The sequence below is a fragment of the Aplidium turbinatum genome, chromosome 7 (genome assembly GCF_918807975.1).
Source record: "Aplidium turbinatum chromosome 7, kaAplTurb1.1, whole genome shotgun sequence".
Lineage (NCBI taxonomy): Eukaryota > Metazoa > Chordata > Ascidiacea > Aplousobranchia > Polyclinidae > Aplidium > Aplidium turbinatum.
The window spans coordinates 19,921,712-19,945,202 of NC_137478.1; the positions used below are offsets into that span (position 1 = coordinate 19,921,712).

Genomic DNA, 23,491 nt, shown 5'->3' on the forward strand with positions numbered 1-23,491 from the left:
TAGATTTCGCTGGATTCCGTATCTCAGAAGCAATGGTCGAGCCCCTCCCTAAATACTTGCTCGCCATCCAAGAATTTCCAGTCCCGAATAATATCACAGACATACGCAGCTGGTTCGGATTAATCAACCAAGTAGGAAACTATGCTCAACTGCGTGACCTAATGGCACCGTTCAAGCCGTTCCTTAGCCCAAAGCATAAGTTCGAATGGTCTCAGGAGCTGGATTCCGCATTTGCCGCCTCCAAATCGGCAATCGTTGATGCTATTCGCCATGGGGTAGAAATCTTTGACCCCTGCCGTCGAACATGTTTGCGCCCTGACTGGTCCAACAAAGGCATCGGATATTTCCTTCTCCAAAAACATTGCGTATGTGCTTCCACTATACCGGACTGCTGCTCATCAGGTTGGAAAGTGACTCTTGCAGGATCCCGATTCCTCTCATCGGCCGAACGACGTTATGCTCCCATAGAAGGCGAAGCCCTAGCAGTTGCGTGGGGCCTAGAACAGACAAAGTATTTTACGCAAGGCTGTGATAATTTGGTTATTGTAACGGATCATAAGCCATTGGTAAAAATATTCGGTGACCGTACGTTGGACGAAATCACTAACACTCGCCTGTTTCGTTTAAAACAGCGTACACTAATGTGGCGCTTTGATATCGCACACTTACCTGGCACAACCAACTGCGCAGCCGATGCTGCCTCACGTCACCCAGTATCATGCGATCTCATTGCTGTAGCGTCGTGTGCAGAAAATAATGTAGCAGAAATGGCGCTGGTTACTGCCATACAGGCAGATGCCGCCCATGCCTTTTGCTTGCAATGGCCTGAAATCGTTCGGGAAACAGCCGCCGATCCAAACCTTAGCAAGTTAATGGTAGCTATTGAAACGGGATTCACCTTTCCCAACACCGGCGACATTCGCCCATATCTCCCCTATCGTGACGGGTTCTTTGTTGAAGACGACGTTATTCTATATCATGATCGTATTGTTGTACCACCATCGCTTAGGCCTAGAGTACTCTCAACGTTGCATGCTGGTCATCAAGGTGTGTCTGCCATGGAACGCCGGGCACGTGCTATAGTATTTTGGCCCGGTATGACTAATGATATCCATGCTATTCGTGACTCGTGTACTTCATGTAATCGTAATGCTCCATCTCAAGCAGCTCCTCCCCCGACGCCATGTGATCCCCCAGCTACACCATTTGAGAAAATTTTTGCAGATTATTTTGACTATGGGGGCCGTCACTTTTTGGTCATTGGGGACAGATTCTCTGGGTGGTCGGATGTATTTGCCACGCCATCAGGATCGAGTGCCGCAGGAGCAGCTGCTTTGACTCAACTCTTGCGCTCGTACTTTGCCACGTTTGGTGTTCCTGAGGAAATATCTACAGATGGGGGTCCCGAATTTACGGCTGCCGTTACTGAACTCTTTCTTAAAAATTGGGGTGTGCAGCACCGCATATCGTCATCTTACTTCCCTCAATCTAATGGTCGAGCTGAGGTGGCTGTCAAAACTGTAAAACGCTTGCTCATGACTAATGTGAGCCCAAACGGAGACCTGAACAACGATTCCTTCTTACGTGCATTGTTACAGTTGCGAAACACACCTGATCCTGACTGTGACATCTCTCCAGCAGAGATCGTGTTCGGTCACCCTCTGCGCGACGCATTCGGTTTTGTAAACCGCCTAGTCAAGTTCTCCAATCGTCACATTCGTCGTACATGGCGGGATACATGGAAGGCAAAGGAAGACGCCCTTCGCCTGCGAGCTGGTCGAACCGATAAGGCGCTGTCTCAGCATACTCGTCCTTTACGTACCTTACAATGTGGAAAACGCGTATTTATCCAAAACCAAAACGGCAACTATCCTCGAAAATGGGACAAAGTGGGAATGGTTGTCGAAACGTTGCCGCATGACAAATATGTAGTGAAAGTTGACGGGTCGGGCAGAATCACAAAACGGAATCGACGTTTCTTGCGAGTAATTCCACATACTAAAGCATGTGCCGATCCCATCCCTCCTCAACCAAACATCATTGCTCACCCACAGAGCCTCCCATCATCTTCTTTTGCCCAGCCTCCTGAAACGGACTACTGCCCTCCCCACCCTCCGCATCACGAAATAGGCCCTAGCCCAGAAATTGGAGAATCTCCGATGTTGCTTCTCGATGCAGATCACAGTCCGCCCGCACTCACCTGCCCGACACCAGCCTCAAGCCCGAAGCTTTGTGAGCCACAGCACTCACCTGAACCTCCAAAGCAGCCGCTACCTTTCGATTCAGTGGAACCAACCGAACCTACAAGTGGAGTCCCTCACATTGAAAAATCGCCTGTTTTGCGCCGTTCCACGCGGTCCCGACGGCCGGCATTGGATTTAGACGCATCCTCCGGTCAATGGGTAATCAAGGGGTCGAGCTCGTAAGTCTACAGTTTCGCCTTACGAGCTGGGGGGGATGCACAAATGCCTGCAGTTAGCATGCTTCCTTGATTACTTCTGCACTCCTTTTGTCACGTGTACTCCGCGAGGCAGTACTCTGTTTTATTCGTATCATTTCATTCTGGCAGGCTAGCGAACAACAGCTTCTTTTGTTCTAGTTCTAGTGTTGAGTTTAACAATCTTACGTTGTGTATTTTGTTGCAGAAATTGCGATTCGATCATTTTTCTTTTGTTAATACATTCAAGAAAAATAACCGTCTTTGTTCAGCTATATCTCTTGCCCAAATTCTAATCGACCAGGCTACGCTGGTGACGGCGATTCGTTCACTTAGTTTAGTTTTTATCAAAAATTTTCGAGATGAACGCTCACAATATCATGTGCTGAGTCACATGATTGCAATCAGCTGATTCGCGAGGAATCGTAGACTATGTCACGCATGATTGCGTTATTGATTTGGAAAATTGGAATATGTTTAAGTGCCTACCGTTCTTGTCAGTTTCTGTGAAAGTCGTCGTTTCAATATCGATCGCAATTTAAATAAATTAGATTAAAAAAAGGACAAAAATTAAAAAGCCTAAACAACACTGAAGGCGGATTCGGCTCTTAAACATAGGACAGTTTTCCTTGCAAATCAGCTGATTTCAGTCATGCGACAACACGTGATATTATGACCGACCTACTCGAAAGATTTTTGATACAAAGAAAATTAAGTGAATGTATCGCCACAAGCAGCGTGGCCTAATGGGTTAAGGTTTGGGCAAGGGAAGTCATTTCGATTACATGGGTTCGATTCCCATCCTCTGCTAATGTTCTTTTTTCTTTTGCAACTGAGCTGAGTGCAAGAAGGATCTTAATGACTGTAATCAATTGAGTTTATAAGGAAAATTGTCCTACCTTTCTTAACCAATGCGCCGCGGCGCAATGGTGGTAGCTGGTTCGCACGGAAAACTGTCCTATGTTAAAGTGCCTACCGAGTCGGCCAGTTATAAGTCGACAGCCCCAATTAGGACAGCATTGAGTCCACTATACGGCTGCGTTGGAACTGTCTGCTTTGTAAATCACTGAGAACAAAAACATTTGTGCGATGGACATAGCGCGAAAAATAAATCATCGTTCTCCTGACAGACATAAATATGAACCTCCTCGAATGAATGTGGCATTGATTATCACACTTCGTTATAAAATAAACAACGTCAAGAACCAAACAGTTTCTCAGCACGGACTAATTTATTGCATACATGACCACACGTGAAAGGGTGATATTTAAATCAGTGAGCATCCATATTGCCCAATGGCACCGTGTTTCCTCAACTATACCCTTGAACACATTGTGAGAAATGCACAAAGGAACGAAGCTAAGCAATGTAGTTGACTTCAGGAAAGAATATTTGGCTAACAAACCGTGTTGAAGTGTTCAATCAACCAAGTGTAGAATATTAGCAAAGAAGTTGAAGCAAAAACACTAAAATAAACAGATGGTTTTGTTAGATCGATATGGCGAAATCGAATCTCTCTAATTACCGAGTGCAAAACAGAACAAAAAAAATCAAGAAATGTAATTAAAAAACTCAAAGTATGATGTGGAAATCCAGCAAAAACACACGTTGTTCCTTATGTGATGGTGGCGAGGTGAATGGCGAATTTGTCTCTTCCCAAAGAAATGAAACAAGCGCATATGAACAGAGATGCAGATGCCGGCTCTGTTGATCACTATTCATTCATTCGGCTTGGATGTTTCGCTACTTCAAGTAATGTCGAGAGATAAAACATTTTTCTTCTGAGACTTTCACCTTTGCAATAACATGATAGAAACGACACAACGACAATTCGTGAAAAAGCAATATTATGGAATAATACAGAAGTTGCAATAAGAAAACAAAAACATGTACAAGAAAAAAAAACTTATTCTCATGTCAGTTTCAGAACTTGGTGGTTGCTGGAACACCAGTTAAAAGTGGCAACTATGCAATGCTCGATTCATTTGCCAGCGAGTAAATCAATGTAAAAGCGATTGATTCGCTGTCCGGAAAAGGACAGATTTTGCTAGTTAAGCACAAGATGAACACTTTGTGGAAACATGATTTTGGTTCTGTCGGTACCAACGCAAAATGTCATTGCTACAACATTGTTTGGGCCTGTGGTTTTTAACCGGTCGACCATGGCGTTATTTTCAGTAGATCACAAAGCTGGGCAGAATGAACAATATAAAACTTGAAAACCATGTTGTGTATAGTATACAAACATTCGGTGTTTATCATGCCTACGAAACGAATGTTTTCATTCGTGACAAGATGCTTTCTTCTGGACAGGCTCTACTACTGCTCTGACTATCGATTCAGATATTTGCATTGTTATTTTATTCGTTTATGTTGTGTTATATGAACTCTCCTAATTTGAAACGAACAAGATATTAAAAATATTAATTCTTGTTAGGATCACTCAAAGGCCACCACCAAATTTTTTTCAGTTTAGTGGGCCACACAAGCACAAAAAGGTTGAAAACCACCGGTTTGGACATCTGATACGTTGAAACAAGGCAATTTAAAGACGAATTTTTAGTTTTGGTTAAAAATGCAACCAAGCATCGTCGCTGTCGCTGTTCGGGACGATATTCTCATCATCGGAGTCGAAGTCGTGCATGCTGTAATCCTCGCTTTCCATTCCTTCTTCTTCATCGTCACCTGTCGAGTACATGTGCCCCACATTGCCGTCGTCGTCGTCATCGTCGTCGTCTTCATCGCTTTCATCGTCATTGGGAGCAGAAGAATAGTTGGCATCGTCGTCGTCGTCCGACATACCAGCAGGTCGGGCGTTGACGACGACTTCGGTCTCGTAACTACCTTGGTTGGTCGTCTGCAAAAGAACGGTCCCGGATGCAGTGACGGTGGTCTGCGGCTTATCGCTAGGAACAGCAACTTTCATGCCTTGCTTGGAGAACTCGTTGATGGCTCGGATGGCGGAATCGCATTCGGCCATTAAACGGCGTCCGGTCGTTATGTCGCGTTCTTTGACGGCCGACAGCGTGTGTTCGATGTCAGCACAACCAAGCAGCATGTCACTTATGTGCTGCTGGAGTGAGAGAGTCTTGTTTTCCAAAGCAGCCGAGTGCAACGTGGTGCTGTTCATTTTCTCGCTGTCGGTCGAATAAAAGTTGAAGACATTGCAATAGGCCAGGATCTTTCGACAATGGGCGAGCTTCAAGCAAAGATCTTCGGCAAATTTCAGGTTGGGCAGGCTGTGGGGGGCGTCTATAGACAAGAGGCGGTCTCGGATTCCAAACGCGAATTGCTTTGCCTTGTTGTGGAACTGACAACGCTTGTTGTATTCCACAAATTTAACGCTAGCTTGGGCTAGCTTGCTAACCTTGCTACTGCAATTGTAGTAGTCTCTGTGAGTTGGTCGCCACGGCTGCAGACACCTCCAACAAAAGTCGTGGCTGCATTTGATGCACTTCATGTGTAAACATCCATCGTTTTTTTCAATATTTGCCTGGCAGTTTGGGCAACGTTTAGCAATGAGCCTGGCGAGGTGCTTGCTTTGTGCGTCCTCATTCATCCCTTCGTAGCACCCGCCGTCGTCCATCCATTGCGACATGTGGCTACAAGTGGCAGGGAAATGAGCCTCGACGTACGTGCAGCTGAAGCAAGTCTGCCAGCCGCAAGTGGTACACCATCCCTCTTCCCGTCCATCCATGGTCTTCCGAACAACCTTCGTGCACCCTTTCGGGTTGTGGCACCAAGAGAAACTGCGATCTGACTCCACGAACGACCTTACAAGAGCGAGGTCGTACTTTTCTCGCATCTCTTTAGTGTCTTCAAATATCAAACCGTACATTTTAGTGGTGGGACGCATACGGCAGCCCACGACAGGGCAAGTGGTAGAGCAGGCCATGTCCTGGCCCAGCTTAGTGGTAAGGTAAGCTTTCCAACAATCAAAGCAGCAAGCGTGTTTACATGGCGGGACATCTAGCACTGTTGCGGTGATTGGGTTCAGGCACACAGGACACTGTTCTTCAGTTGAGCTTGTTGTTTGATCGAGATTCGTTTTCTCATCGTCTTCCTCCTCAGGATTTATTCCAATTGAAGCAAGAGCCTCTGGTTGATCAGCAATGTAATTTTCAAGGAGCTTTTCAGCGTTCCATTCGTAAGTCAGCAACAAGGCTTCAGTGTTTTCAGCGTTCTGACATAATACTCCGGACAGCCTCTCTATCAGGATCCGTATCTCACAAAGCAATTGATCTCTCGTCATCGTGGGAGACGTAATGTTGATGCCTAAAAACAAAGCATTGTGACCCGGGATCGTTGTGGTATCTTCCTCCGCAGCTGATTCGATCAAGTCAAAACATTCGCCTGAGGAAAACGATTTCAACTTCGAGGATTGTTTGGGAGCTTGCAGGAAGGTCTTACGAAGATTGACAGGAATGACGGTGGATTCTACAGGAAAAATAGCATTTTCAAGAAAACTGTTAGAAAATCGACTCGTCTCTGGATCAGACTCCGAAGATCTAGCAGGAGAATTGTTATCATTGAGGCTGCTTTGCTCCAGAGAATCAGCAGAAATTGAAGTGGATGTCGCATCAAGTGTGCCCTTATTTTTAGTCTCGTTAGTTTCTTTAAATGTGAACAGGCTTCTAGAGAAATGAGTAAAATCTGATTCGTCCGTTGCATCAGTGCCTTGTGATACCGGAAGAGAATCTTCCAAATTATAATGGAGGACCTGAGATGATTGATCTTTCCGCTGCAGATATCCTAAGTTGAGGAGGTGATCGATCCTTGAACGGACTTCATTTGCCAACGGGATGAAGAAGTAGGTGGAAGTCTTGCTCCTCTTCTGGTCGACATCATAATCGGGAAGACGGGAACACCTTTTGATTGCCTTCTCAACTAACGAGTCCACAGTGCATTGAGATTCTTTCTTCATAATGTGGGTGATTGCACAGTCCAATATCACAGCTCGACGTTCTGTTTGGCGTTGAAGCAACTCACCACTGCACCAAAGACCAGTCATCATGGCCTCACCATCAGGTATAGTTTGAAGGTCCATCGGAATCTTATCACTTACTCCAAGCATACCGGGGTTGGAGTTGAACAAGATCTTGTGCGTTACAAGTGACTCAATTTCTGCTTTGTCACTTTTCTTTACTTCATCAGCAAAATTAAAGCAGAGTAAAATGAGCGCTTGGTATGCTGACACAGTAAGGTTGACATTGTTTTTAAGATCATGGAGGATGCAAAATCCCCCTGTTGTCCACTGCAGAGAAGGTTTCTCGGAGCTAAACATGCATGTCAAGTGATCAATTCTTTCTGAGCGGAAGAAGACTTCAAAATCAGCAAATAACTTACTACACCTCTTGTCAAGGTTTTGCAACAACTTGCTGTAGGGCACCATGCGAAGTGTGTGGTTGGGCCACACGCTCGGCCGGTACACAGAAACAAAGAACCCATCATTTCGAACAAATTCATAAGTCTTCCTCATGTCTAACCAGCTCTTTACATCTTCTAAATCCACGTTCGCAACTGTTGCATCACATTTTTCCAAGCAAGCAGCCGCGAACCGGAGATTGAGTCGCTTCGAGTATACGGCATCTTGCACCAGGTCGATAGGTCTGTGGCCGGGAAAGCAAGCTTGGAAGGAATTGATAACTCTCTCCTCTGCTTCAATGTCGGTGCAATCATATCCCATAAGTCGCTTTGACAACAGAATCCCAAACATGAATTCAAAAGCGTGGCAAAAATCTGTATCAGCAGTTAATGAAAGAAAGTGACATAACTTGTGGTAAATGTGGCGAAGTCGTACAATCATACGGTCGCCATATTGACATGGCTTGTGGAAGCAAAGAAGAAAGTGATGGATGAGAATGTTGAACACATAAGAGAGTTTTGTTTTGCTGTGAAGATCAATGACCATGATCGATTTCCGGACACCCAAAGCAAGAACCATAGAAAACTGAGATTTTACCCCAAACAAATCCTGATTACATTGCTCAAGAAAAGCGTATTTGTTAAAAACAGCATCAGCACAAGAGAGACATTCTTTTAACTCCAAGACATGATTCAGGTCCTTTGTGGTTGATAGGAGGAAATGCGTAAATCTCTTTTGAACTGTTTCCACCCATTGCTCTGCTATCGGCGGTAAATGAGAAGCAGATTCATACGAATCCTCATCATCGGCAGAGGAGGAAAACGGAGTATCTTCGTTTGGTATTCCCTTGCCTCCAGCAATTGATGTGGACGATCCAGTGCTTGGAAGCTTTATGTTCTCACTGCTGGATGATTTGAGATGAGGTTGGACTCTTTTATTCCACATTGAAAGTCCGTCGCTCTCTTCCTTTCGTGATTTCGAAGGATGCGACAAGGAGCCAGGCGATCCTCCTTGATCAAGATCAACAACCAATCGAAGCAAGTGCCGCAGTTTAGAAGAAAAAACTTCAGCATCATTGTCCCCACAGCCTGCATCCTCATTACAATTCAGATACGCCTCCAAAAGATTCTCAAGCAAGCTGCTGTTCTTTCCTTCATCAGGTTTCTCACTCTTGGCCAACAAATCTGTAAAAACATCGAAAGTTGGTTAGAGACATAGGGATAGTAGAAGCCATTGGCTACATTGAATACCAACATGTTTGACCAAAAAGAGCAAAGCTAACTTTAAAATGATAGAACTTCGGTGGAGAGTTTGTCTTGTTAAACCACAGGCATACGAAGTTTAATATTAAAGTGTTTTGATACGTCACTAACAATTCAAGCACAATGCAAGGGGAATACTCGAGTAAATAATCATGAGCACCCCTTGGAAAGTAAAAAGTTCTGAGAGACAACCAGACTTGTTGGTGTTCAAGGCATTCCACGGTGGGAAGTTGTTCGATCACTTTTCAGTTTGTTGAACTATGTACTTATGCGCCTTATGATAACCATATTGTTCTATGGCAGAACTTGTAGACGGGAAAAAAAGGGATTCGCAAATGCCACCGTTGTAATCACATTTGATCCATTAAGCTTTTTAAAAGTAAAGAAACGTATCCACTAACAATGAAGCCGTAAGTGAATAGCTGCACAATTATAACAACTGTTAAATGTTGATGCATAAACGCAAATAAAGTATTTTAAGCAATGATCTTCAAAGCAAAGTTGGTTTATCGCGTGGATGCTTTCAAAATGACGAATCTTGTAAATTAGAAACCGTTAGTAAACACGTACACAATACATGTCATACCTGCTAGAATTGGAACAGAGAGAGCTGAACGACACGCTTGACCAAGCACTAATGCCGACTCCGCATTAGGAAGAAATTCGTCAGCAAAATTTTGTTCAAACTGAATCGCCTGGACAAGTCTGAACAACAAAAGTGAGTTACTATGTTTGAAAGATTTATCTCTGCGATATGTATTAGAAGAACATCAGCAAATGCTTTTTGGTTAATTTCATAGTCTTCATCTAATTAGATAATATCGCTGTGCTTATTTTCATGTCATGACTAAATAGTTAGTCTAGAAATACACAATAACATTTTATTTATCAACAAAACTTTTTATGAAATTCAATACATCAACTCTCCGCATACAGGTTATTGTCCACCAACACACTGACACTTATACAGAGAATTCCATATCGGGTATTTATTTCATCGATTTCAATCTGAGTTCTTCTCCAACCAACAAGAAAGCTTCCAGAAGCACCTACTTGGTGGGTACGTCAAGGATCTTGTGGCGCATGATCTGCTTCATGCTCCCGCTAGCCGAGCTTTCGGCGTCTGCCACCCAGCTGTAAACTTGCACCGCGTAGATCAGAGAGGTGCGCACGTACAACTGCCTCCTGAGGAGGGGCCAGAAGGAGGGTTTGGGCCCAACTACCTCGACCCCATGAATCCTTGTATCGATCCCACCCTGATCAAAGAAAAGTAAGTAAAAATACGAAGATACTGGCGCAGTGAAATTCAAAATAAGCTGAAAGACCAAAAACTAAAGCAAGTAGAAATCTTTAAAACAGTATATTGTAGCAGTTTCAGATGAAATAGTTTAGTTTTCACAACATTGATAGGATCATGTGTCGTTTAGTTTCTGCATTCAATAAATATTCTATTTATCAGGGTTGATCAAGGGTTTCAATCAATATTATTTTTATCATAATGAGTGACATGAGGCCATCTACAATTAATAGGCGTCGTAACATTTATTTCCGAGGCTATGTCGTCATCGCATGACTTGTCATAAGGTTCCAAACTTCAACGTTGTCAAAACTTGTGACGTTTTGTTTCATCCACTTGGCTAAGTTGAGCTATCTTTACTATAAAGCTCTTTTCAGTTGCACACATTGTGCTTTTTTGGGTAATTACGGGTGGGGCTATTTCACTTCAACAATCTACAATGGAGAGTGAACGTTGATTTGTGTTGCAAACAGCAAAATCCAGTCGAAAGCGGTTTCAACCTGTTGACATCGCCGTATGGAAATCCTGACAATTGGCCAATATCTTCTGGCATTTTCCAGTAAAACCACGTCTCGATCAGTGGAGCCGACGTTGGCGGAAGACAACTGAGTCTGGATATCGGATGTAGAGCTTCCTCCGAAGACAATGATCCGGGAAGGCATGTAACTCGAATCCTCCTGCGCCACGTTGATCGTTAGTTTTCTGCAAGGAAAGTTTGTCTGTGAGAAAATTGGGGTGGACTAAGGTCTTGATATTGCCTGAAATACGTTGATTGTCTGTACCAGTGGTTTTCAACCAGGGTTCCACAAGTTTACATTCAAATCCGAGAGTCTATTTTATTATTATATGCATATTCTTTACATACAATCAAATGTTGATTAGGTTTGCCACTATTAATACATTTGCTATACTTTAACACGTTCGCTGCGATCCCGAATTTTCGTTGTTTTCTTGTGGTGCGATTACCTTTAACTTCTTGCTTTCCCGCCAAATTTCGTCGACATGTTTTCTTCGCTTCAAGAAGTATTGTAATTTAATTCTATTAATCAATGATGTTTTTTGCATAAGGCAATTAAATTATTGAACAATGAACAGGGGTTCCTCGAGCTTTTGGAATGTTTCATTGGGTTCCGTTCCACCAAAAAGGTTGAAAACCACTGGTCTGCAGTTTGCACCAATGGTTAAGTTTTTTTTTTTATAAACTAGGACGTTTTCAAAAGTTTTCAAATGTACATACTACATCTAAAAAACTTCCAAGAGCGAATGTGAGCGAAAATTTTGCAAAATTAATCATAAACATTGAACATATTAGATTTAAACTTTATTGCTTAAATTTCGATGTTTTTCCTGTAAACTATGCATTCACTGCCCAGTCAAATCTTCCACGCATCCTATGAGTTTGTGGACTCCAAGTTGGAAACCATTTGCCTCAACGCTCCTTTAAGCTTATTGCGATGTGCATCAAAATAGAAATTGAAAATTGATTGCTTTGTAGAACGATGGCACTACAACATCTATCATCTCACCTGACAACCACTCCTTTCTTCATGAAGATGTTGACCCAATGAGCGCCAGAGCTCCCATTGCTTTCCCAGTATGTCTTTGGATTCCCGTCTGTGAGTCGAGGAATCTGACGCGGGTTGGAGGACACTTCTATTCTCTCCCAACATTTGTCTTCCTTGACTTCTACATCAGCGCCTAAAAGTTTTTATTAACCTGTCATCTGCATGCCAGTCTGGACATACGTGTAAGACTCCAATTACTGCTTGCTTATTATTGGAAGCAACACAAGTAGAATTTACTTCGTTTAAAATTGATGATCTTCATTATATCATGCTAGCCTCGCATCGGCGAAGAACAACAAATTCCCAGCCACAATATCCTCTGTCGGCGCACCAATGAACAAAAAAAGCGGTAAAATTTCGTTTTAGAGAGAGTATCCTTGAACATTTAAAAACAGTAAATCAACGCAGTAAAAGGTATACTTTATGAACCAAAGTCGTTTAGTTGCTAACAAAAACGATGTCAGTGGTTCTTAAATTTTTTTTGTGCGATTTCTTTTAAAATATTCCCAGTTCAATTTATCAAAGCTTTATGATGATGCATGATCATTGATCAAAGCCACGAGACACTCACCTTTGCACAAGTTAGTGAGTAGCTGGTCGAAGAGAGGCACGTTGACAGGCACATGCTGACGACGGGCGTCCTCTATGCAGCGAAGGGCGGTAGCGATGCACCCACCCAACACAACAGCTAGCAACTTGCTGTGCAGCGCTCTCTGGCGCTCGCATGAGGTCACCAGGTCACGAAGCTCGTTGGCGTTCTGAGGAAGTGAGTCGAGTTTTACCGTGGCGATCATTTAAGCGATTACTGTGCAACTATGAAGCCGGTCCAAAGTATTACCGCACATTCTTGTTTTGTAGAGCCACCATGGTGAAGTTGTCCCAAGCAACAGATTTTTTTTATTTGAAAGTGAAAACTTTATGCAGTCAACTTCACCGAAATTTGCAAATCAAGAATTTACAGGCATGATGATGATGATTATGTGCCTGATCTGATACAGACGTTGGCGATCATGGTCTTCCAAACTTCTCTGTCATTTGCCATTCGTATAAAATCGTTCGTTTTAACTGTTGTGTTTGTGGCCCATTGATTCAAGCTGTTTAAATAAGTTAATCTTTGTCGACCTCTGCTTCTTTTTCCCTGTATCATCCCCAATAGAGCTAATTTTTCCAAATCTCCATGTCTGTGAATATGACCTACAAATTGCATCTGACGCCTTCTAACTGTTGTTATTAATCTCCTTTCTGCATTTGCCAATTTCATAACTTCGTCATTACTCTTCTTTTCAGTCCAAGATATCCTCAACATCCTTCTGAGAAACCACATCTCAGCAGCCTCTAGTCTTTTCTTCATATCTTTACTTATTGTCCAGCATTCACATCCGTAGGTTAGAATTGATTCTACATATGCTTTTAAAACTTTAATTTTGGTCTTTATTGTCATGTTGCGATTCCTGAAGACTGTGCTCATTTTACTGAAAGTATCCTTTGCTATGGCGATTCTCTTTTTAATTTCAGTGTCACTTTTGCCATCGGAAGTTATAATATATCCAAGATATTTAAATTTATCAACTTGTTTCACTGTAGCACCATTGAGTGTTAAGTTGCAATTTGGATAAGTTTTCTTTTTTGATACCGTCATGCATTCTGTTTTTCTTGAATTTAACTCTAAACCCATTGCTTTACTGTTATTGACAACAGAATTTAATAAGTCCTGTAGATTGTTTGCAGATTCTGCTATCAAGACTGTATCATCAGCGTATCTCAAGTTTGTTATATTTTGTCCTCCAACCTTTACTCCATTCATATTTTCGATGTCTCTCAAAATCATCTCACTGTAAACGTTGAAAAGATCTGGAGATAGGACACATCCTTGTCTGACGCCACGTTGTATCGATTTGAATTCGCTAAGATCGTTATTTATACGTATTGCAGCCGTTTGTTCCCAATAGAGGTTTCGTATGACTCTGAGGTCTTTACCGTCGATATCTAAAGAATGCAGTATATGGAATAATTTGGCATGTTGAACCTTATCAAAAGCTTTAGAAAAGTCTATGAAACATAGATAAAGATCCTTGTTCTTTTCTATACATCTCTCTGTTAACATTTTTAATGTAAAAATTCCATTTCTGGTCCCTTTGTCTGGGACAAATCCAAACTGTGCTGTTGAAATTTCCGGTTTTAGTTTTGGTCTCAATCTCATCATCACGATTCGGAGTAGGATCTTTGTTAGGTGACTCATAAGGCTAATTGTTCTGTGGAGTGAGCATTCTGTTGCTCCGGTTTTCTTTGGTAAAGTTATGAATATGGAACGTACCATATCACTAGGGATGTTTCCGGTGTCATAAATATGATTTAAGATCTCAGTGGTTAGGTCTAAACCCCACTCATCTAAAGCTTCGATAATTTCAACTGAGATATTATCTGGTCCAACTGCTCTTCCATGTTTTGTTTTGTTCATAGCGATTCTTACTTCTTCTTTCATAATAGCAGGACCTTCCATGGGTTTGGAGATGCCTGGCTTGTTTCCGCGTTCGTCGAAAAACAGCTCTTCAATGTATTCACACCAACGCTGCAGAATATCTTTTTGGTCCATCAGAATAGTTCCATCATTTGCCTTGATGCATCCTGCTTGTGAGCAATACCTCTTCTTCCCTGTTACCTCTTTCACCTTCTTGTGTATATATTTACTGTCTTTGATTTTAACATTTTCGATTTCTTCACATTGAGTATTTATCCAGGTTTCTTTAGCATCAACACACATCTTTTTTATTTTCTTGTTCAAAATTTTGTATCTTTGTTTATTATTCTTTGCTTTTCTTCTTTCTTCCATGAGGTCAAGAATTTCAGATGTCATCCATTTCTTTTGTTTCTCAGTTTTGACTAGTGGTATGAACTCTTCCAGTGATTCCGACACGCTATTTTTAAATTGTTCCAGTATTTTATCTGTTGTTGTTAGCCTTTCAAGCGACTCGTATTTGTTTTTGACTGAGACGGAAAATTTTGTACGTATTTCGGGATTTCTACGTAGTAGATCAATTTCATATTTCGGGTTTGGTTTAGTTTTCTTGCATCTCTTTAGCTTGACTCTCAGAGAGCAGACAACTGGAACATGGTCACTATCGCAGTCTGCACCAGGCATTGATTTAGATGATAGAATGGCGTTACGAAACCGCTTTTGAGCAAGGATATAATCGATCTGATTCTTGGATCTATCACCCGGGCTTCTCCAAGTCCATTTTCTTCGTGGGTGGTTTTCCGACCATGTATTAGTGATTAGATATTCATTGTCTCTGCACCATTCAATCAGTCGTTCTCCTCTGTCGTTCATTTTACCAAGACCGTGTGGGCCCACAATGTCTTCAATTCGTTCGTTTCCCACTTTTGCATTAAAATCCCCCATAATAATTTTGATGTCTTGTGATTTTAATTGTCTGATGGCACGCTCAACGTCCTCATAAAATGTTTCTGTATCATCCCAATCATGACTTGATGTTGGGGCGTACGTTTGAACTATTCCAATGTCAAAAGGTTTAGCTTTTAGTTTAACAACCATTACCCGGTCTGATACAGGCCAGAATCCTTTGAAAGTTGCAGATGTAGCAGAATCAAGTATTATACCAACACCTCTTTGATGTTGATCACCTCCGGAATATAAGATTTTGCAACCATCCAATGTGGTTGTACCTGTACCAGTCCAACGAACTTCTGCTAAGCCAAGAATATTTATACTCATTCGTTTCATTTCCTGCATAACATTAGCAAGTTTCCCTTTTTGATACAAAGTACGCACATTCCACGTTCCTATGCGTTTTGGTTTAACTTTGCTGACAGTCGCATTATGACGATCGGGTGCCACCTGTCGCACATGGCAATCCCTTACAGGCATACCAAACAGTAAAAACTGAGCTTCAGAAGTGGCTTTGCCGGAGATAAACAGTAGGCTATCTCAGCTCATCAGCCAGTAAAACACTGCAATACGAGTTTTGTATATTAAAAAAGTAACTTAATTTGATATCACAAGAGACAATACTGTTAAAAGTGGTACTGACAGGAATGGTGCCATGCTTCTCAAGAAGTCTTGAAATGGTCAGTTTCACTTCGAGGCCACACAAAAAGACAGCGAAGTCTTTATCGAGTTCGCACAGAGTGAGCAGGATGGACGCTGTGTCCGTGGCAACCTGTAGGAACAATTTGAAAAGATATTCTTTTTTTAGCTTCTTTTTTCCTCACAGGATCATGTAGCAAAGTGACCTATTTGGAACGAAGTAGCATCTACTAGATTCTACATTGTATTTATTACATTTTACATTGTATAATAAGTATAAAACATGAAAAATAAATTTGTAGTTTGATCAAAAGTTAAAATAGCCTAGAGTTGAATTAGTTAAGCCTTTGTTTAGTTTAACAACTGCAGCATAATGCAGACATATACAAGAGCACAAACCAACACCACTAAAGGCTTGTAACAAAATTCATGGAAACTAGGATGTTGGTACAGCCTTGAAATAATAAAATTGTGCAGTTGGTTAACAACACATTTGTATCAGTATTTTATTATTAAAAATGCATGGAGAATCAGCAGAACCCTATTTATGGCAAATGTATTTCGCTCTACAACTGTAGAGCATCATTGTGCCTTATTCAAATAGAATCGTTGAGTTGATCCCCTATCCCAGGGGTTCTTAACCTTTTTTGTCTTGTTTACCCCTTGCCGAAAGAAAAAAGTAAAATTTACCCCCACCGTTTTGGTGGCCCCTTGTGATGTCCGTGTCCAGACTTCGAGGTCATAAATCTTGTTGCGACTTCTACTGACTTTTCAATCATCAATTGTTGGAAAATTTGTGTAAATTTATTTTTGTACTCTTCTACTCCACAGATCTAATTTTGTCTAAAAGCCCTGAATTTTATCATGTAGGCCTACATCTATAATGGTATCATCACTTTTTCCTTGAGTTTGCATATTGAGCTGGTTCAAACTTGAAAAAATGTCTGTCAAGTAAACCAATGCACCAATAAATTTGTGGTCGCCAAAGTGCTTATACTCATCGGGGATTTGCGTTCTCCATTTAAATCTCGATTTCACCATATAGTTCGAAAACTCGAGACAAAACAATACCCCGAAAGAGCCACTGAACTTCGGTGTGATAAAGGAGAACAGAGTGTTGTGATCTCATCTGCTCACAAACCATTTTGAAAAGACGATGTTTAAGAGCACGTGCCCTGATAAAATTCACACATTCAACCACATGCTTCAATACTGCTTTCAAATATTCTGGAAAGGCTTTACTTGCCAGTGAATGTTGATGAAGGTCACAGTGATTAGAAATGATGTTCGGTGCGGGTTTTTTCACCAGAGTTGTAAAGCCAGACTTAGCATTGAGCATAGAAGAGGCACCGTCTGTGCAAAGTGAGCCCACATGTTTCCAGGATATATTATTTTGAAAGAAACTATCCATTTTTTCCAGAACATTAACCGCTTTGGTAGTCGTCTCTAAACTTTCGCACATCAAGAATTCTTCTTTCATCTCACCAGCATGCACATATCGACAGTAAACCAACAACTATGCACAGTTCGACACGTCAGTGACTCGTCTAGCTGAAGACTAATTCTTGCCTTACTAGCTCGAATTTCGTCTTTGTGGTCGAACTTCTAATTAGGTTGTGTACTGTGAAAATGTAGCACACATACCCTGCTGAAATGAAACTGGTAGTCTACTTGCGTGGAGATAAAAGAAAAAGAAGAAAACTTACATTAAGCATAAATTTGAATCAAAATCGAATGCAACACTATCAGTTTTTTAATAACTTAAAAAATGAAGTTTGCTTTAATTTATGATTCAGTAAATTTACCCCCTCGGTAGGTGAAATTTACCCCCAGGGGGTAAATTTACCCCCGGTTAAGAACCCCTGCCCTATCCTCAATGGAACTCAATAAATACACATTTTTATCAGTTTAATTCGAAAAAAAGTAACAACGTACGTCAAGGGATAAGGACTTGTTGGTGGCAGAAACGCACAATTCTAGAACATGTTGCAAGGAGGACACTAGACTAGGCCAGTAAGACTCGAACAAAATCAAACTCTTGCTCCTCGCCACTGCATTGAAGTCGCTTAAGAAGGTCCTCAAGTTCGCGATGCACTTGGCGCAATCTGCGGTTGGAGTCACAGTCTTCTTCAGCTGCGGGAGCACAAGATCTTCCATCTGAAGACGAAATCAAATCCTTCAGTGAAGAAACCCGAAAACGTTAACGATGCCATAGTAAGTAACAACAACATAGTAACTACTAGTAGCTCTGACAAAGTAGAATCTATGTAACCAAGCTAAAATATCCATAGCATTTGTTAATAGTTAGCATTGTGAGTTGAAACTGAAATAAATTTTACACATTGGTTCACTTTTTACAATCTCTACATTTTCAAAAATTTCTTGTAGTGAATTATGAAACTTTTTTTCTACAAAATCTACAGTAATCGTGATATAAACCGCACTTTCATTGAATAGCAGCATTAACGGCTTGGCAATTGGCATGAGCGTCTCAAAAGGTTTAACATAAATGGCACATTTCATTGAAAAGAACTAGTACATAAGTCAAGCAATAACTCTAAACGCAGTAGGCCTTGTGCAATGTGCATCAGTAGCGTGTGTGGAAGCAGAAGGATGAAAATATCGTGGTCCTCACCAGAGAGGATGTTGCAGCTCGGACATCATCATTGGAAGAGTTCTTTATCTTTTCACTGAATGAAGCAAAACTTTCACGAGATGTTGATTCGGTGTCTTGCACGTTGAAGTGATCGATAACGAGTCCATCGTCATCTACGGAAGACAAGAAACATTATCAGTAGGATTTCACAACCACAAGACAGCATATTCCAAAAGTGTCGGCATGAAAAGGCTATGCTTCCTTTTTTATCTATCAGTATGCCGGTTAGATTAATCCAATCAAATGGCGGATGGTAGCCAGATAAAAGATAAGTTCTAGACAAACTTCCTAACTGAACACATAGGAAAACTTTCATCAACTTTACCGCAAGGCAACATACGAGCACAATGCATGCAAGTGGGAACATATTTCAGCTTTGAGCTTAACAATGTAAACACAAAACTGAAAACTTTTTTTGTAATATACCGTGGCTTGATTTTTTTTTAAAATAGGCATTTCACTCTAGTCTAGAGCAGTGCTTCCCAACTTTTTTAAGTTCGCGACCCACTTTTAATGCAAGTTTTATTGTGCGACCCACAATGAGATATGACATCTTTATTATGGCATCTTTACTACTGGCCTACGTACTGAAATAGTTAATGCGACACAACACATCTAATTGTTACATATTTGTTACATTGTTGCATAATTCTTACGTAATGATAATGCAATAATTTCCCGATCTAATAGAAAACAGGGTGCACTATTCATGGAAATGGAAAGTCAACAAATGAAGCGAAAGATAAGAGTAGCGATGGCGAAGGCGCAGTACTGTTCAAGACCAAACTGCGGCTTGTAAGATCCATAGTAATGTCAGTATTTTTTAGAAAATGTTAACATTCAGTAACATTTAGAAATGCTTCGCGACCCACCGGTTGGGAAGCACTGGTCTAGAGGAGGGTTGTAGGCCCTTGCGCACATGTACAGTACACCATTCTTGTACAATAGCACAAAGAAATTAAACTTTTGACGCAAATGCGACAGAATTACCGTGTAAATTCAAATCCGTTTATTTTCAAACGCCGACTTACTTCATATATTCAGCATGGCAGGATGTGTAGTAATATGAATTATATATTTTTATTTGTAATCAAGTGGCAACACTGCTTGTCATTATGACATATTTGCTGGTAGGCTACAGCAGTACAACTGATCTCAGTACAGCAAATACTACAGGATGTGCTCAGCAAAACAACGTTAGTGTAATCGTGGAGCAGTGAGTTTGTTGAAACAAAGGTAAAAACTGTAAGGGAGGAACTTCACTGTTCCTAAATGTGGGGACTTAATATAGTTTGTACACGCTGCCTATAGTTATTGCACATACGTACCATTATGTTCCCCATCCAAGGATTTGTCTGAAGAAAGAAACTCGTCGCTTGTAGGTTCAAACTCTAAGGCATCCGTGCGAGGCAAAGACATCATCAATCCTTTCAACCTCTGCATCATCCGGCGGACGTTGCTTCCCATTTGGGAGCCCTGAACAGAGGAAGAAAATGCAGTGATCCTTCCATTTGGTAAGATTATTCAGTCAAAGATCAACCGTTTGTCATATCACTATTGTTTATTTATATCCTAATTTAATATAGACCACTTGTATCCGCCATCGGGTCATGGCAATGAGGAAAAGGAACAAAGTCGTTTCGACTGTTTTTCTTAGAGACTGATGTTTTGGCATTGGTGGACCAAATATTTAGGTTTCCAGAGCCGCCACACTTCTAAACGTGCAAAGGACCCAGCGAATGTCATAGATTGTTTAGTCTATCATGAGGTCTGCGGAATCTTAGTCGATGTCTTGTCTTCTCTTGCAATAACGAATTGCACAACTACAATCTCAGAAAAAAACAACATTGCACAATAATTGAAAACATTCAATTCTTTTAAAATTATAACATTAGCTTAGACAACAAAATCCTTAAACATCTACTGACTTTTAAGCCAACTGCAAGAAAGTCTTGGACAAACTCCTCTTCTTTGAGTAGAGCCTTGGTGTGATCCTTCCTCGCGATCATGCACACCACACACAGACCCCGGTAGAGAGTGGACTGCAGCTTGCCACTGAACAAAACATAAAATATTTCAATTGATCTTTCTCGCTGACAAATAAGATTCATTCTACACTTAAATCTAAAATGTACGGCCAACGACATGTGAAGGAAAAATAACACACACCTTAGCAAACAAAACTGTTCTTTTTCCATTCAATTTACGTCTGTAGATGATAGATTAACGTAAAAGTGAATCTTGCTGGGTGGAAAAATTTCAATTTCGGATAGTATAACGTGACGTTTACACAGATTCAACGTCCAACAATGTCGTAAAAGCGCACAATGACAGTTTGCTTTTTATCGTTACCTGTAGGAGCCTGACTGCTGTTCTTGCTTTTTCGAATCGATCTCTGACGTCATAATTCGCTTGATCGCCTCCAGCAAGGAACGCAGCAGCCAACAGCCTCCCTGGGAGAAGTGGCGATGTTAGTTTAACGTTGCTGCTGCAACAGCAGATAAGAATCAATGTTAGTTTCAATATGTCAATTCCTGAAGAATACATTTAAGTCAAGTGTGTCGAAACGTCAGCCAAAGCTTTAACGCAAATTGTTCCAGATTATAAGGTCTAGACACAGTGATGAAACTATCTTCGACGCAATGGAAGCGTTACTTTGTAAAACACATGTTTTCGCTCAAACTAATCTTTGTTCCTTGAAAACATGTTTTTAGGTCCGGTAACAGGTGCAATTTCTCGTGCTTTTACAACTTACAGATGAAACTTTTGGGTCACTGGATTCTGAAGCGAGAGAAGTCTTTGAACTGTTAGAAGCCGCCATGATGGACGAAATAATGGCAGTTATCATGTTCATATAAATCGAATCCTGGTTTATCAAAGGATTCTTTGCAAAACTGCTGGCGCCCATGATGAGGTTGGCGCACTGAAAAGATCAAAAAATTGGTCAGCTCAGGAAAATGAGAATCTATGAAACAAGTGATTTACAGCGCTTTTGCAACCTGTGAAGCATAAAGCAATTACTTGACAAAAAGCTGTTTGCAGGTGCCACAATCCATATGCAATATGCATAGTCCGGCCGTAGACTACATTTTGTTCTCAAATGGGTGAACTATTTTAATGCCTAATTCTGTTATGGTGTTCGACGATTACTGACCGATAGTTACTTTTTGGAAACTTATTTGACTTGTTGACCAGAAGAATGAATTCTTGTGATGCAATATTAACCTAGTCTCTGGAAGCTTCTGGTCCAAGCAAACAAGTTACAAATAGTCCGGTGATTTTATTATTAGAGTTGTGCATTATGGGGATCAGAAGCTGTAATGAAAAGTTTATTGAAAACGAGTGTAGAGTTCCAGTCGATATTGAGTAGATTGTAAAAGGCGAAGTTATTGCCAATGCACTGCAAGTAACAGTGTATGTTTGCTTTGAAATCGCCGTAAACGTTTGCTGTTCAGAATTTAATTTCTTTACGTGTTGGAAGTGGTAAACTATTTGTCATTCCAAGCATTTCATCTATCATCTCACAAGTAAAACTATTCGATCAGTTATCTGACTGTTGAAGGTCTGATATCCCAATAAACTATGTCATCAATTTTTTCAAATTCTCTTTACGTGAAAGAACTAGAAGAAATTGTCACAGCTGACAGCTCTTTAAAAAGTTAGAATTAACCACAAAAATGAGCGAAAAGTTTCACGTAGCAATACGCTCTTAAATGGAACGACAGCACTAGTTCAGATTCTTTGTGTTTTCAGTGGAGCAGTACATTGAGTACGTTTATAGCGGCGCGTAGATTATGAGATGGTTCTTGTACTAAGGAGGATGATAAATAAACACATCACAAACAAACACTAAAATAAAAAAATGAAAGGAGCGATGGAAGAGCGAGGTGGGATAAATGATATCACAAGATGCAACTGCCCGAGCGGCTATTGATTGCAACTCAGCAACCTCAGGAGTACAATTTAAAAACTAATCACAAAAGCTCACCTGAAGAGCATCAGCTATCACTTGGTTGTTCTCTGGAAACCGAGCAAACATATCGAAGATGGATTTCAGATGACCACTGGATGCAAGAGCCATCTCTAACTCCATCTCAGGATCGGAACCAGCATCTGACTCATCGAAGCAAGCCAAGATGAAGCGGAGGTAGGCGGTTACCACAAGGCTGTAAATCAGTGAAGTAATTGATAGAGATCCGTTTTAGTAGATGGAAGCTTTGGCAATGCATTATCGGGTTTGACGGTATGATTATAAGACGATGACGCAATTTATACGAACAAAATGGTTTCGAAAAATAGTGTAAAAATAACGTTATGCTTAATTGCTTTGCCGTGACTCGTGAGGGTTGAACTTTAGGTATATAACTGCGCCTATTTATTAGTATCAGCCGTGGTAGGGCATCGTCGATTCAAAATCTCATGCTTCCCGATGTCAAAAACTGGAGAAGTTAATAATTTCGTCTGGTCATTTCATGGCATTATGAAAAAAATAAACATGAAGACAAATTGTTTGTTAAATTAACATGACATCAAGCGTAGCAAGTAAAACGAAAAACGAAAATAAACATTTCAAGAGTTAGGTTGAGACTCACTGATCGTCATCATCGGCAGCGACAATGATGTTGTTGAAGACGTCGCCGAAATCTTTCTTCTTCACAAACGCACCACGGGTCGTGCTGTGGAACAAAACCAACACTTAGTTTTAGTTTTACATCGCTTCAACGTTGATGCGATGTGTAAAAGGAAACTTAAGTAAGCTGAAGAATATTCCGAAACGCAGTCGCAAGAATAAAAGCGAAGATACTTCGAAAGAGTCCAGAAAATTGAGAGGACAAAATGTCAAATCTAAAGTATCAATCTAAG

The 23,491-nt window shown here is 41.0% G+C and overlaps 1 protein-coding gene across 1 annotated transcript in view; it reads right to left on the reverse strand.

Moving 5' to 3' along the window:
* Positions 1-3,656: 3,656 nt before the first annotated feature.
* The window catches only part of LOC145773820 (cullin-9-like), a 40,556-nt gene continuing 20,721 nt past the window's right edge, over positions 3,657-23,491 (reverse strand). Inside the window, exons 19-33 of the mRNA XM_082584947.1 lie at positions 23,221-23,304; positions 22,617-22,794; positions 21,384-21,551; positions 20,981-21,081; positions 20,557-20,683; positions 19,957-20,104; positions 18,608-18,741; positions 17,908-18,129; positions 15,977-16,105; positions 12,499-12,685; positions 11,889-12,060; positions 10,863-11,064; positions 10,119-10,321; positions 9,652-9,770; positions 3,657-8,987 (exon numbers count right to left, since the gene is read on the reverse strand). Of these exons, the coding sequence (XP_082441073.1) occupies positions 5,008-8,987; positions 9,652-9,770; positions 10,119-10,321; positions 10,863-11,064; positions 11,889-12,060; positions 12,499-12,685; positions 15,977-16,105; positions 17,908-18,129; positions 18,608-18,741; positions 19,957-20,104; positions 20,557-20,683; positions 20,981-21,081; positions 21,384-21,551; positions 22,617-22,794; positions 23,221-23,304 (6,154 nt within the window). The 3' untranslated portion in view covers positions 3,657-5,007. The remainder of the gene's footprint in view (positions 8,988-9,651; positions 9,771-10,118; positions 10,322-10,862; positions 11,065-11,888; positions 12,061-12,498; positions 12,686-15,976; positions 16,106-17,907; positions 18,130-18,607; positions 18,742-19,956; positions 20,105-20,556; positions 20,684-20,980; positions 21,082-21,383; positions 21,552-22,616; positions 22,795-23,220; positions 23,305-23,491) is intronic.